This window comes from Myodes glareolus, chromosome 13, assembly GCF_982192425.1.
Source record: "Myodes glareolus chromosome 13, mMyoGla1.1, whole genome shotgun sequence".
NCBI classification, from domain to species: Eukaryota; Metazoa; Chordata; class Mammalia; order Rodentia; family Cricetidae; genus Myodes; species Myodes glareolus.
Window position 1 is genome coordinate 5,133,718 of NC_142038.1, and position 13,539 is coordinate 5,147,256.

At 49.5% G+C, this 13,539-nt stretch overlaps 1 protein-coding gene across 2 annotated transcripts; it reads right to left on the bottom strand.

Annotated features, from left to right (window-relative positions):
* Window positions 1–3,836: 3,836 nt before the first annotated feature.
* Window positions 3,837–11,073, bottom strand: Ptgr3 (prostaglandin reductase 3). 2 transcript variants are annotated; one of them, XM_085676354.2, is made up of 2 exons: window positions 10,797–11,073; window positions 3,837–4,934 (listed from the first exon to the last, which is right to left on the bottom strand). In XM_085676354.2, the coding sequence occupies exons 1-2, from the start codon at window positions 11,003–11,005 to the stop codon at window positions 4,010–4,012; spliced, it is 1,134 nt and encodes a 377-aa protein (XP_085532480.1). In that variant the 5' UTR covers window positions 11,006–11,073; the 3' UTR covers window positions 3,837–4,009. The 2 variants fall into 2 exon arrangements, with proteins under 2 accessions (XP_085532480.1, XP_048274944.1); XM_048418987.3 differs by lacking the exon at window positions 10,797–11,073 and adding an exon at window positions 10,389–10,465.
* Window positions 11,074–13,539: the final 2,466 nt, after the last annotated feature.

Below are 13,539 nucleotides of genomic sequence, written 5' to 3' on the forward strand. Positions count from 1 at the left end.
TCCCTCCCTCCCTCCCTCCCTCCCTCCCTCCCTCCCTCCCTCCCTCTCATACCAGGTCTTTACTACAAGAACTTCTTGTACTGACATATACTGGTAAGACATTGTTTTGCATTGTGAATTATGTTTTTTTAGGGGGCAGGGATGGCAGCAAACTCTCCTGGACTGCTCACGGTAACAGTAGCAAGGTTCTCACAGTGAACATTCCTCCTTCTGAGTTGATACAGTGTGGCATTAAAAGGCTAGAGGAAACAGAAGTTCAAGTTCATAGCAATGCTGCGCTGTTGACACTCAAGCCCTTGCACTCTGACTTCTGTGCTGTGATCTTAAATGCGAGGTTCTAGGTCACTGTGAGTTAGCTGCAGAAGTTGTCCAAATAACGCCCCAAATAGCCCCAAAGTCCTCAAACGAAACAACAAAGCAAAACCCCAAACTGAAAAACAGTTCGCATATATACTTTGAAATGAATATTATAAGTAACAAAATATTTTTAAGAGTAGGGAAATAAAGATAAGTATAAATTCATCAGATCAGGCCATTTTGCATTGAGCAGCCCATAAAATTTGTAAAACTCAGGAAATTAGCATTCCAAGTGCACAGTCCTAGGTCTTATCAAATGTATTCTGGAAACTGCACGTTGCTGGTCTGACTTTATGGGGTCTGAAGTATGGTATTTACCCCATGTGTACGTGTGGCAAAGTCATCAAGGAAAGTATTCTGGGCCTTGAACAAAGCTCCATTTTGCAGGGAACTTGATTGGTAAATTTACACAGCCTGTGCATTCCACAAGGGGTTAAGACATTACAGGTACAAGTCAGGTGGCTATTATAAATGTTACCCAAATAAAAGCCCAAAACAGGAAGCCAAGAAGCAGGTCCCCAAGGCAGGCAGTGTCTTAAATGGTATCATCTGTCAAGTTTCCAGCATCTTGTGGTGGGGGCACAAAAAGGGTTTTGTGGTACTGGGACATTATAGCCTCATTAGCCATAGCATCCCTCCATACAGCGTTCAGGGTTTTCACTTTAATAAGCTGCAGCTACGTCTCACACACTTGCGTTAGATGAATACTTCAGGAAACACGAACGGCCATGGGCAGAGGCTGTATTCCTTTCCTGATAAACTCCATTCTGGTGCAGTCACCCAGTGACAACACATAGAACTCATCTTACTTTGCAAACCAGTTTCTGGATTGTGTGTGTGTGTGTGTGTGTGTGTGTGTGTGTGTGTGCGCGTGCGTGCGCACGCGTGCGCGCACGCACGTGCACATGCTAAAATTAATCAGCATCTGTAATCATTGTGAAAAGAACCAGAAATTATATTGTCTCTGCCTTTGTGCATTCGAAACAGATTTGAAGGTTTGAAGGAAAAGAAGTCGACTTTTCAGAAGTCCTGAACCAAACACCGAGGCATCCTGCAGCTGTCTTCTCACAAGGCAATGCCTTCTTCCGTGCTGGGTCAACAACCTTATACCGAGGAGCTGGAAGGCCACACCAAGAACTGAGAATTCATTTATCCCACGTCACTGCTCTGCCCTCGCCCCTTCTCCGGAGCACAGCTGACAATGGCCCTGAATTATGAACGCACTTCTTGTGATCTGGAACGTGGTAGAGTGTGGACCCTGATGCTATGGCTACCTCCCCTCCTGCAAGTGACTAGACCTCAACAGCAACCCAAGGGGACCCAACTGATACTCAAGTATAACCGTAAATTTAAAAATCATTTTTTCAAGATAATTTTTAAAAACTTTAAAACATATTTTAGGGATTATTGGAATGGGCAGAATCATTCATGCTTGTTTTCTAAGAAAAAATGAAAACAGCATGCATCATAGTTTCTCTGTCTGGGGACAGAAAGACATGAGGTTTCTTCTGCTTTTTTTTCTTTTTTTAAATGTTGTTTTATTTTAAACCTGAGTGTTTGAATTTTACTTTTACATAGCTGAATTTAGTATATTTTCCCAAAACATAATACTTTTTTATTCTATAGCTTACGGGATCCATCAGATAAAATGTTGGTCTTTCATCTTTATTACCCTCCCATTAAAATGAAGGAAGCCTGGACTCACTTCAGTTGAGAAGAGGCAATTTCGTTGGTAATGTCCTCAGTCCTTAAAGCCTTTTCAGAGGGAGAGTGCGTTATCACCGAGATTTCACACATCTATCTGCATAGGAAGCAACTGGGCCTTTCAGACATATACTAGGTTAAATTTAATAACAGTCTTTGATTAGATTATTTTATTACGACGTTTTTCCATTACCAGTCATTTCCTGAGCACACTAACATTCACAGAGCCTGCCCTCCCTCCCCGTCTGTTATGTTTGTGTCCGGGAGAGCCAGCAGAGTCTCCCCTGCTACAGTGGCCGGGTCTGAAAGGGACAGATTAATAACTGCGCACCACATTGGGCGCGCCTGCCTCTCGTGTCCCCTGCACCGGCAGCCGTCTGTGATGACGAGGACACAAAGAGCCCCGCGTCAGGCTGCTACCCTTCTTCATAACTCAAAGGCGTCACAGTGGCACAGCCCCTGGTGCTATCTGTCTTCAGTGCAGTGGTGACACTGCAGCGTGATCCATAATTTGGCAGCTATTTACCGTGACATTTCCCTTCAGTGCGGCCATAACATTCAGTGAAGCCATTATTTGGTTCCATTTACCATATAAATTGTATTGTTGTGCATGCATGCTAGCAGCTACATTAGGTACCTGGAAATGAGTAAATCTTGTAAAACAGATACTAACAGCTACTCGGAAACCAGGATCTCTCTGCCCCTCGGATGCAAGCGAAGAAGTCAATCTTGCCCCCAACGTTCACAGAGCTCTCTTAATTGCATTCCCGTTTTTTAAGCTCGTTTGATGTTACTGAAACCCAGGACTTAAAATCACCCCACAGGCTTCGCCTTCAAACGGTAAGGCACTGTGGGGTTTTGATCCCATGACAAAAAATGGCAGGCAGCCTTTGGACACGGAAGGTGAAGGGCACGCTCTGGTGCCGTTGGAAGAGAAGCGGCTCTCAGGCTGACAGACAGGACTGCACCAGAACACAACCCTAGAGCAGGTGACTCCTTTCTCTCTAACGCTGAGAAGCAACGTGAGAACACAGGATACCTGACTGCCATTCTGCTCCACCACCCCACATCAAGCCTTCCGCACCATGCCTCTGAGGAGCAGCAAACGGTTTTGATTTAGGAAGAAGTCTCCTGTGTTTGGAACTATGTGATATTTGCACTTTAGTAAGCTGTTTTTAACCTTGAACATGCTAGAATGAGCCCCCTTCTGTGACCCCTGCTATTACATGACGAGAGCCTTTCCTGAGGAGGTGGCATAGGATCTTCTCCTTCCTTTGCACACATTAGCTCTCCCAAAGTCCTCTAAACCATAGCTTGCTTTCCCAAAATCCACTCTGTTCCTAATAGTAATTTCTTTCTGGAACAGGAACATTTTCTTCACAACCTTAAGAGGCTGTGAATTCAAGCCACCAATGAGTCGATCCATCACCCACACATCTCTGTTTGCCGAATCACTCTCCCAATAACTAAACAGGATCAAATGTGGACAGTTCTCCCCCAAATGTCTACTGACATAGTTGGGGCTCCTTGCTAAGCGCATGGACCGTGAGCAGACCTGATCGGCACTACCTGCTCACCTGGGAAGGACTTATTAACACAAGAGCAGCCGCTTCCAGCAAAAGAGACTTGGTGAGCGGTTTGAAGACTGATTTAAAAATCTCATCAAGCAGGGGACATACTGACTCGATCAGGTCTCACATCAGGAATTAATTTACTTCCCTGGAACAATAAAACCTGGACTGGGACCATCCATGACTAAAAATCGAATGTAAACGTTTTACCTCTTAGCTAGAGAGAGAACTTTTATTGAGGTGCATTATTTTTACCCCCAAGGAAAGGGGGGAGTTGAATTCATTAACACTACACTTGTGTTTTAGGAACTATTATGTTCATTCTAAGGCACGGAGAACTCTTTCTTTCTCCTCTGGTTTACGTCACTGTTCTGTTGTCACAGTTTGCTGCTGACACGGTGAGGCAATTCAACCACAAGTTTTCCAATATTTTTCCCCGTGTACATATAGTCAACAGCCCGGAATATGGAGTCCAAGCCAAGGAACCTTCCCTCTGGAGCTAGATGTCCAAGGTCCACCTCACAGACCAGTTCCCCACGAGCGTACAGTTCCAGCAGGTGTTCCATGGCAGCCTGGTACTTGGATAAATAGTGGTTCAGAAAGAACCCCTGGAGACTGGCAGACTTCCTCAGGAGCTTCGCAGGTAGAGCTCCTGCTTTTACTGGTGAAAGACCCGCAGGGCTTTGGTAGCCAGAGATAAACCCAATCACCATCAAACGACCTTTGATGGCTAAGGCATCCACAGCCAGGTCAAACATGGCTCCCCCAACAGACTCGTAGACTACATTGACACCTTCAGGGTACTCCCGCTTCAGAACTGTGGCCACCGGCTCTGCTTTGTAGTTGATGGGGCGATCACACCCAATGGATTTCAGAAAAGCTAACTTTTCCTCCGAGGAGCAGGTTCCAATGACATGACACTTGGCTATCTTTGAAAGTTGGACAGCAAACTGTCCTGTCCCCCCGGCGGCTGCTGTAACCAAAACCTTCTTCCCTTCTGACAGCTCTCCAAGTTCTTTCAGGCTAATGTATGCAGTGGTGCCACTAACCAGCAGAGTGAGATACTCAGGTTTTACTGAAGGCACCGGAGTGGCAACGCTGGCTGGTACCACTGTATACTCAGCAAAAGAACCAGGAGCCATATAAGCCACAGCCTGGCCCACTGTGTATTTAGCACTAGCAGAGAGGCCTAAGGCTACCACCTCACCAATCCCTTCAAAACCTATGTCAAAGGGGGGCTTCACGGATGGGTCATAGCGTCCAGCAGAATAGTTGATGTCAGATGCATTAATACCAACGAATCTAGGAGAAAACAAACAGATGTATCAAGATTCTCTCTTTTGTTAAAGACCTTCATAGTCTGCTTAGGGGAAAGACCTTTCCGACCCCAGGGAATGTGAAAGGGCTCCTAAACTGTGGGACTTGACAGAATTCAGGAGAATAATTCCTGCTGCTTAGCTGAAAAAAAAAAAAGAATTTGGACATGTATTAACTTGAGTTTGGGTAGATTTTCTTTCATAGTTTTATGAAAAATAATTTCATATTATTTTAATCAGCGAGTGATGTATTTGTATTTCCTCTGCAGCTTACTTCTGTCCTCACTCACAAGGCAAAACAAGAAAGAAAGAAAGAAAAAAGCCAGGAAGTCCTCACCATACACAAAGTTCACTGGAGCTCTGAGCTGGAAATTAATTGGTCTCTTAACAGAGATGTTAAAAAACAACGGTAGCAACGGCAGGATAAAATACACGCAGAGAAGCCCACTCGTATTGATTCTGGCAACAATTTAACACTTTAGATAATAATAATAATGACAATGATATTATTAAAGATTGATGAACATGCAAGGTCATTCCTGTGACATGTTACTGCCCTGGTGGTTTGAAACGCCGAAGCAAATGTTCTCTCTGATGTAACCATGCCCAGCATGAACATGTACATTTTGATTAATTGAACAGAAACTGGGGAGAATGATTTTTATGCAGCAATCGGCATTTTATAGCCTTTTCAGATGAAAAGGGAAGCAAGCCCTCACTGTATTTTCCTCAACAAAAAGCAGAGACACAGCCTGATTAATAGCAGATGACTGGTTTCGTTTTTGTATCCAGGCTCACGTTTAACTGTGAGGCCAGTATTTTACCAGCTTTTCTTTGTAGCCCAGTATACCTCATAGCAAAAATATCTCCATGGGGGTAGTGGCAGCCATCTTCTGAGAATGTCATGCGGGAACTCGAACACACAAGGACCCCCAAATTGTCATTTCCTCCCGTAAGAAAGCGAAAAAGATGGCAGGAGAAAAATAAAAAGAATTCTCTTTTAATTTATGAACCCAAACTGTCCTGTGTAGGGGCACATTCTCACTGTTCTCTAGACAATGCCCTGGACTTCCAAACAGTTCCTCACAATATTCTGCCTTAAAGAGAGATCTTTCTAGGCTGTGGAAATAAGAAGGCTGGAAAGTTTCTTCCACCAAGGTACTCTCCGCAGTCAGCTTACCATGGCCCCAATTCTCTAAATTCTGCTTTCTGTACTCAGAGATAAAGCCCAATAATGAACAGAGAGGAAATCAGTTTTGTTCATTTTTTTTTCAATATCAAAATGCCAATATTCTATTTTTTTATTTTTTATTTTTGGAAAAGGGGTTGGAAGTCTGCGTTGTATCGTTTTCTCTTTAAATTTACACAGTTCTCCAGCCCTACTCTTTCTTCTGAATTGGGCTAGCTCCCTAGATCTTGATGCTAGACTTCCCAGAGTCAGGCCACTAGAGCCAGCAGCAGGACATCTCACTGCCCTTCATCCATTGGAAAAGCCAACTCCAGGAGAGAAGGCCAGCCGCCAGGTTGGAAGTGATCTTAAGGCAGGGGAACAGGGATCAACTGCCAGGACATCCTCTACTCGTGGTTAACTTTCCTTCTCCTCCAGGCTGTCCTCCTTTGGCATCTCAAAGCCCACAAGGGCTGATTCCCCTCAGCGGAGCCCTGATTATAGCGCTGGGAGAGGCTGTCGGGCAGTAAGTGCTGCGGCCCAGTGGGTGGGGTGGGAAGGATCCTCAGGACAGAGGTGCAAATCCCTCCTGTCTCGGGGCAATTTGTCTTTCCCCTCTGGAAAAGGTGGAAACCTAGCAGGACACACTGGCGGAGCGGAGCAGCTGGGGCCAAGTTTGGATGGGCTTTAGCTGGACTGGTTGCTGATGGCCAGTAGGGGCTTGCGCTGGAAACACCACAGCGGTCACTGTGGCGCTCAGCTCCAGCAAGCACTAGAGAGGTGGCGCTGACCCGCAGGCCCGAGCCTCTTTCCGCTGGCATCTGCCCTGAGGCGCCCTGCCCAGAAAGTCATGCACCACACTGGGGCGCTTTAGGGAGGATTTCTGCTGGGAACAACGACCTTTCTTTCCATCGCCACCACTAGGAGAGACATCAACGACCCCATGTCCCAGGTTTCCGGACCCCTTGGGTCCGAGTCCCAGGAAAGCCACGCAGAGCAAAACTAGCCAGCTCATGACCATGATCCGCATTGCACCTCGATTTGCCACCTCAGCCTTGTCCCTCTTCTAACCAATCCGCATCGGGCGGGTAGCAGTTCCAACTATTGTCTATAGTCCGTCTTCTGGTCCCCGTGCCCTCTCCAGCGTATCCTGGCCCATGGCGCTGGGATCCCTTTCACTCTAGCAGTGCGTTCCTGCTGCGGTGGTGGAGACCCGCCGCTGCCTCGGAAGCACCTCAGTCCTTACCTGGGCTTTATTTGAAGTTGTGTGAGCCTTCCTCTCCTCAAGATACAAGTTCAAGGGCAGCGGGCTCAAAGGGAAAGAGGGGCTGGGTCAAGGAAGGAAAAAAAAAGGAAGGCGAGCCAGAGTTACAGAAAAACAAAAACAAAACTCAGGAAAGATGCGCTGGCGCACTTGGAGACCCTCCCTGTACCACCCCCTTTAATTGAAAATGTGTGTCAGTAAGGACTGCAGGACCCTGGCAACCCGAGAGGAGGACACACTGTGAAAACCGAAGTCCAGGCACCCCACGAAAATTTAATGGGACCACAGCAGGCGTTTCCCAAATAGATACCCTTCTAAAGCCACCTGGTTATTTATATTAGAAAGTGGTGAGTGCCTAGTACGGTTACTGCAAAAGTGACGCGGGTGGGGTGGGGGTGGGGTGAGCTCTCCTTTGAACAAACACCAAACAGGAAAACTTGGTCCACAGGAAGAGCCTTGAAACCTGGGAGACAAGGTCGTCCAAACCAGACTTTCCTTGAAAAACAAACAAACAAACAAAAAAAAAAAAAAAACAGAAGAAAGAGAAGAAGGAAAAGAAAAAGAAGAAGGAAAAGTTAAGGAGGGAAGGTATGGAGAATCTGGGCTTGGAGAACATAAATATTTTACCCTCCCGTGAGCAACAAACCATTTATCACACCGCCTTCACCCACCCCCTACTCACCGCTCTTTCTAAAAACCCTTTGCATTATCTTACACTTGAGCAGAAAATCGTTAGGAATATTTGGAAACGAAAGAAATCTGTCATTCTCACAAAAAAGGACAAAAATTGCACAAAAATGCACTTGACCAGGAATACATGTCTTTGTTTTTTCTTTTCAGAGGGCTGAGCGGAGGGGGAACTGAAGTTGTGCGTGAGGCAGTAAAGGTGACGGCTGATAATGGAGCATCAGTTCAAGAGGGGTTCTGTGCACCCCCCCCCCAACACACTTTTCCTTGGTTGTAAACTTCAAAGTCCTAAATCCATGCCTAGCTTGCATGCACTGCCCTTCTTGTGAATGAAAGAATGTATTTTGCTAACTGGATTGAGGTGTGGAAATAGTTTCACTGGAGGAAAAAGTCAGACGACTGAGCACAATTAAAACCTCCTAACACCCTTGCAAAGAAATGAATTTGGTCTTAGTCCACTCATTCAGGGGAGATTTTTGTTATGCTAAAAATGAGGAGCCTCTGAATAAAAATGTAATGCAATTAGCACTACTTAGGAGGCTACTGGCCCTGGATTCAAATGAACCAACTTGTGGTTAATTATTAAGTTCTGCTCCTTAAAATAAAATGAAACCGGGAAGAACTTTGACACTGTCCGTAAGAATAAAAGATCTGCCTTCAGCTGAGAGGTAGACTTTTGTTACAGAACAGTCAGGAGAGAGGCAAAGATTCTGCCTGCTTCCAACTCAGAAACTGGCTTCATTCTCCCCTCCCCCCCGGGTCGTGGACTCGAGGTAGAAGTTAGAAGTCAAGTTGTTCATTAAAGCGCTTGTATCAAAGGGATCCTTGGCAGACATGGAATCAAAATAGAACAACACCAACAGCTGAATTTTCCAAAATGGAAGGCTAGTATACTACGATCCGAAGGAACACCCAATTCCAGACGAACCAAGATGACCCTGGGCATCCGGGAGTGCTGTGGCGGGAGACGGTTAGACAAGGGGAAGAAAGGTTGGGCCAGCTAGACCGAATAAGCTTGGAGGGATAGGGGTGCGGGAGATCTCCAAGAGTTAACTAAACTCCAGGGCGAGAGGCCCCCCACACCAGTAAAACAGAGTAGCCTCCACTGCGGGCACTGGAGTCCCACCTCGCCTCTCCCACTTCACACCTTCTCTTAGCCTGTCCCCTTGTGGCACCCCCTCCACATTTCACACCTGTTTCAAGAAGGGATTTTATGTAAGCAGTTGTGTGTGTTTATTAGTGTTTACAGTCAACACTATATAAATCACAACAATAAAAGAAAATGGAAGCCCGGCGAGGAACTTTTTTTGTTTGTTTGTTTAACTCTCCCATGAAGTTTACTTGGAAAGGTTTTCAGTCTATTCTCACCTCACCTTATAACAAATCACTGCTGTGCTCTGGATGTCCTATGTGAACACAAGCTAGAGCCCTTTTTAGGTTGGCCGCGCTCAAATATTTATCCTCCACAGACTCAGCATTTCATCACACAATGAAGCACTCCTCTGCGCCCTGAGCGGCCACAGCAAGCATGGGAAGGACATCCACCCTCTGAGGCACTCTCCACCCATGGACTCCACTCGATCCCACCACGCTCAACCGCGAAGGTTCCAACTGGGTTCCAAAGGTTTCACAGTCAGCTTCTCCAGTCCTACAGTCTTGTTTGGACATTTGACAGCACTCTTTAAAGTGGACTGGTTGAACTAATGAATCTTTGCACCCAGCTAGCTGGAAGGGTAAGTTTCGTCATTTAGACCTTCCAGGGGACAAAAACATTTTCTGGTCCAGAGTTTACAGCTTGGATCCAATCAGAACTCCTCCTCCTCCGTAATTCTACTCAGCTTCCAACACACCATGCTGGGACCTTCGAATGGAGCCCAGCAGGTGAAAGGGTACCGAGGACTCCTCCTGACAGTACAGCAGTGCGAGTACGCACCCAACAGATCTCTGCCCTATCTCCTGGACTGAGCACAGTGAGGTCTCACACTTCTCCTTCACCCCTTACTAAAGATTAGTGATGTGGAAGATTCTTAAGGTGGGAAGCATCAGGTAGAACGGTCAGGTCTGGCAACAACTAGTGAGCCACCGGAATGTCTGCAATGCATTCAGGCAAATGCAGCCATGCCCCCGCCCAACGTTTGGCCCAGCTTGCTTGTGCACGCCCCCGCTATGCACTCAGGGGACAAAACACAGTCAAATGGTATTGACAACACGCAGACTAGGTGCACACCAACACACCCAAGGACAGGCTCAGCCAATATGAGATGGAGGGGACAGGAAAAAGCAAACCGAACAAGGGTCCCTTTCCTTCAAAGCACCTTTACCTAAACGTCGCAGTGTGCGTCCAGGCTGCTGCTGCTCCACTAAAAATTATGGCAACGCAGGAACCGTGGGTGCGCGCGGGTGGGCCGGGTGGGGAGCCTCCCTTTCTGGGTCCCGTCGTTTTTATTTAGGGAGCGGGAGGGGGAGGAGGGACGGCTGGGGGAGGGAGGAATCCCAAATTAAAATAACCCCCAGATAAGAGGACGTTTGGTGGCATCGGGTATTCACACCAGCAAGTCACATTACATTCGCCTTCGCCAGATGGCGGCGGGTTCAACTTCCCGGGATCTCGCAAAGTCAGGCTGTGCGCCCAAGCGCGCGCCGCAGTGTGGGCAAGCGGGCGACCCGGGACAGCCGGGAGCCCAGCTGCGCGGGCCGGGGACCGGGACGGGGTCACGCGCCGGGCTCACCGGTTCCGGACGAGGAGGTCTCCGTCCCCGGGGAGCGGCACTGGGCAGTCCCGGCGCAGGGTGACGGCCTCGCGGAAGTTAGGGCTCAGCCGGGTCACCACCAGCTTCTGCATGGTTCGGGGGATGGCAGATCCCTGGAAGTCCAGGAAGTGACGGGCGTACGACATGTCCACGATGGCTCGGGCCCCGGCGGCCGTCAGCCTCAGCATAGCCCGCGATCGGCTCCGCCCGCTCCTGCGCCTACGCTGGCCCGGGTCGCGCCCAGTCCCGGCCGCTTGGCTCGGCTCGGCTCCGCGCGGGCGGGCCCGCCCCTCCTCCGGTCCGCGCCCTCCCCTAGGCTCCCGCCCTCCCCTCACCGCCAGGCTCCCGCCCCCGCCCTCCGGCCCCGCCGTGCGCCGCAGCCCCCGCGGAACCCGGGCGCGCCACCCCAGGATCTCTGCCCGGCCCCGCGGCCGCAGCAGTCGCTGCTCCTTTAATCTTTTTGTTTTGGTTTGAATCCGCTTGGCTCACACTGGCCTAGGATCTCCTCCGCCCTCCCCTTTCCTCCGGGCGCGGGAGAGGCCCCGGATATCCCCACCCTCCCCACGCTCTGCGACAGGATTTGATTCCTTCACCGGGGGCGGGGGGCGCCTAGCTAGAGGGCCAGCGCCCTGGCGATCGCCGCCGCCGTAGCCTAAGCGTCCCCGAGCGACACGGCGCCCGGCGGCCGGCGCAGGCGCCTCCCCTTCCCGTGCGAAGCGTTCACTTCCTTGCAAGGTGGTACGAATCAACCCCGAGCGCGGCCGGGGCGGCAGGGCACGGCCGGGTCCCGGGCCTGGGCCCCGGTCGCTGGTGCACGCGCACCAGCACCTTCCCGCGGGCCGAGGGCGCTCAGTGCACCATGCATCCCCGGCCTAGGCCTCCGGGGCTCTGAGTGCGTCGCTCGCGCCTATGCTCTCTCAGTCTGTCCCGTGCAAGTTGCAGGAACTAAGCCATTTTATTTATCTTGGCCTAGATTTCGTGTTTTTCCATCGATGTTTTAAGTAGCTCCACAATACGTTACAGTTTTCCCACTGGGAGAGAACACACATAGAGAACTAGATGGCCGAATTCCCAGAGCGCAGAAGGATTTTAAAGTTCTAGGTGGGGCCGCGGAGGAGTTTAGCGGAATTGGAGACTTTGTAATGATCTATGAAGACTTCGTTTTCTCACTTATCTAGAAAGATCTGTTTTTCTATGGTGCCATTTTTTTTTTGCTAATTGTGTTCATTGACCAGATAATTCACCTTTTTAAAAATAGGGGCCACATTAAATATTTCCGGAAATTTTGTGACGAGCTAAGCCCATCTTTAAGTTTATATTTTAGGTGTGCATTTTAATTTAAAAATAACTCCTGTTTTCCACTTAACCTGTGAATTGCAGAAATACAAAAGCCACCGTCCTTCTCTAACCAAATCTAACCCCCAGACTAAGTGCAGAAGTGAAACAGGTATTTTTTTCCTCAAATGTAGGACGTGCTTCACCCAAGAGTGGCTCAGATCCACGTGGGCGCGTGTGTATGCATGTACACGCGGGGGAGGGGAACTAACAGGTTTAAGAATCTGCAGGAACTGATGTCTGCCTGACTAGACTTAAGGACTCATGGGTTCCGCCCGAGATCAGCCAGTGCATTACAACACAGCCCCCTAAATGTCTTCCTGCAACGTGCAATCTTTTATGTTATGCTGTATTAAGATTTCTTTTCTGTGTCATATTGTTTAGCTCCGAAAAAAATAAAAGAAAACAAAGCAATTAAAAAGATTGACAGGTATGGTTTGTGTGAGACCTATTTGTAATTGTCAGGGTGACGTTGGCGAGAGGAGGAGGAGTAAAAAGTGAGGCAGGAAAGCAGCTCGATGTGTCTGTCTATCAGTTGAGACTGTCTGAAAGCTCTGCGATCCGAATGTGTGTTATATTTCACTGAAAAGAGGAGAGAGGGAGAGCGCATCTCCTCTCTCCCAGGAGTTTGGGGGGGGACAGTACACGCTCATCTCGCCCACCCAGTGAATGTCCGTTCTTCGCCCCCTCGGTGCACACTCTCCGGGTTGTTGTTGGCTTATTTTTTTGGAGGGGGTGTGTGGTTTTTTGTGTGTGTTTTTCGAATTTTTTTTTCTGTTGGAAGATCAAGACCGGCCAAAAATCCACGATCAAAATGTGTTTGCATTAGATTTCTTCTCGGAAGAAGCGGCGATCCTGGCGGCCAGGCCCCCCAGGGGCAGCGCGGGGCACCAAGTGCCGCTCCGGCGGGTGACACTGTTTGATCTGTGACTGTTTGGAAGGTGGAGCGGCGCTGACATCTCCCCCGGCGCATGTATGTACGGGGGCTTCACTCCTGTCTTGTTTGCTTTCTTCCTCCTAGACTAAGTGCGGGGAGGAAAGGACAGCCGGTCGGCCTCGCTGGCGCACAATGAGAGAGCTGCGACCCGCGCACTAGCAGCGCCCGCCGCGACCCCCACCGCCAGCAGAGAGGGGCCGAGAAAGTTGCGCGCGGAGACTCGCGGCTCGCCCAGGAAGGCGCGGGAGCGCCCGGCGGCGCCCGGACAGCGCCCGCCCAGCACAGCGCCAGCGGCATGGAGCGCGGGCCGCGGGTCGGCCTTCCGAGCGCCCGCCGCTGCGCCCGCGGCCCGCGCCGGGGATGACTCCGGGCTCGGCGCCCAGGCCCCGCGCGCTCCGCCCGCAGCCCGGCGGCCCGGGAGCGGCCCGCGCGGCCGCCGCCGCCGCCAGC

Coding starts and splice junctions, on each gene's coding strand:
- Ptgr3 (XM_085676354.2), bottom strand. CDS start 11,005: ATGCTGAGGCTGACGGCCGCCGGGGCCCGAGCCATCGTGGACATGTCG. Junction 4,935..10,796: donor GACCTCCTCGTCCGGAACCG/GTGAGCCCGGCG, acceptor GTTTTCTCCTAG/ATTCGTTGGTATTAATGCAT.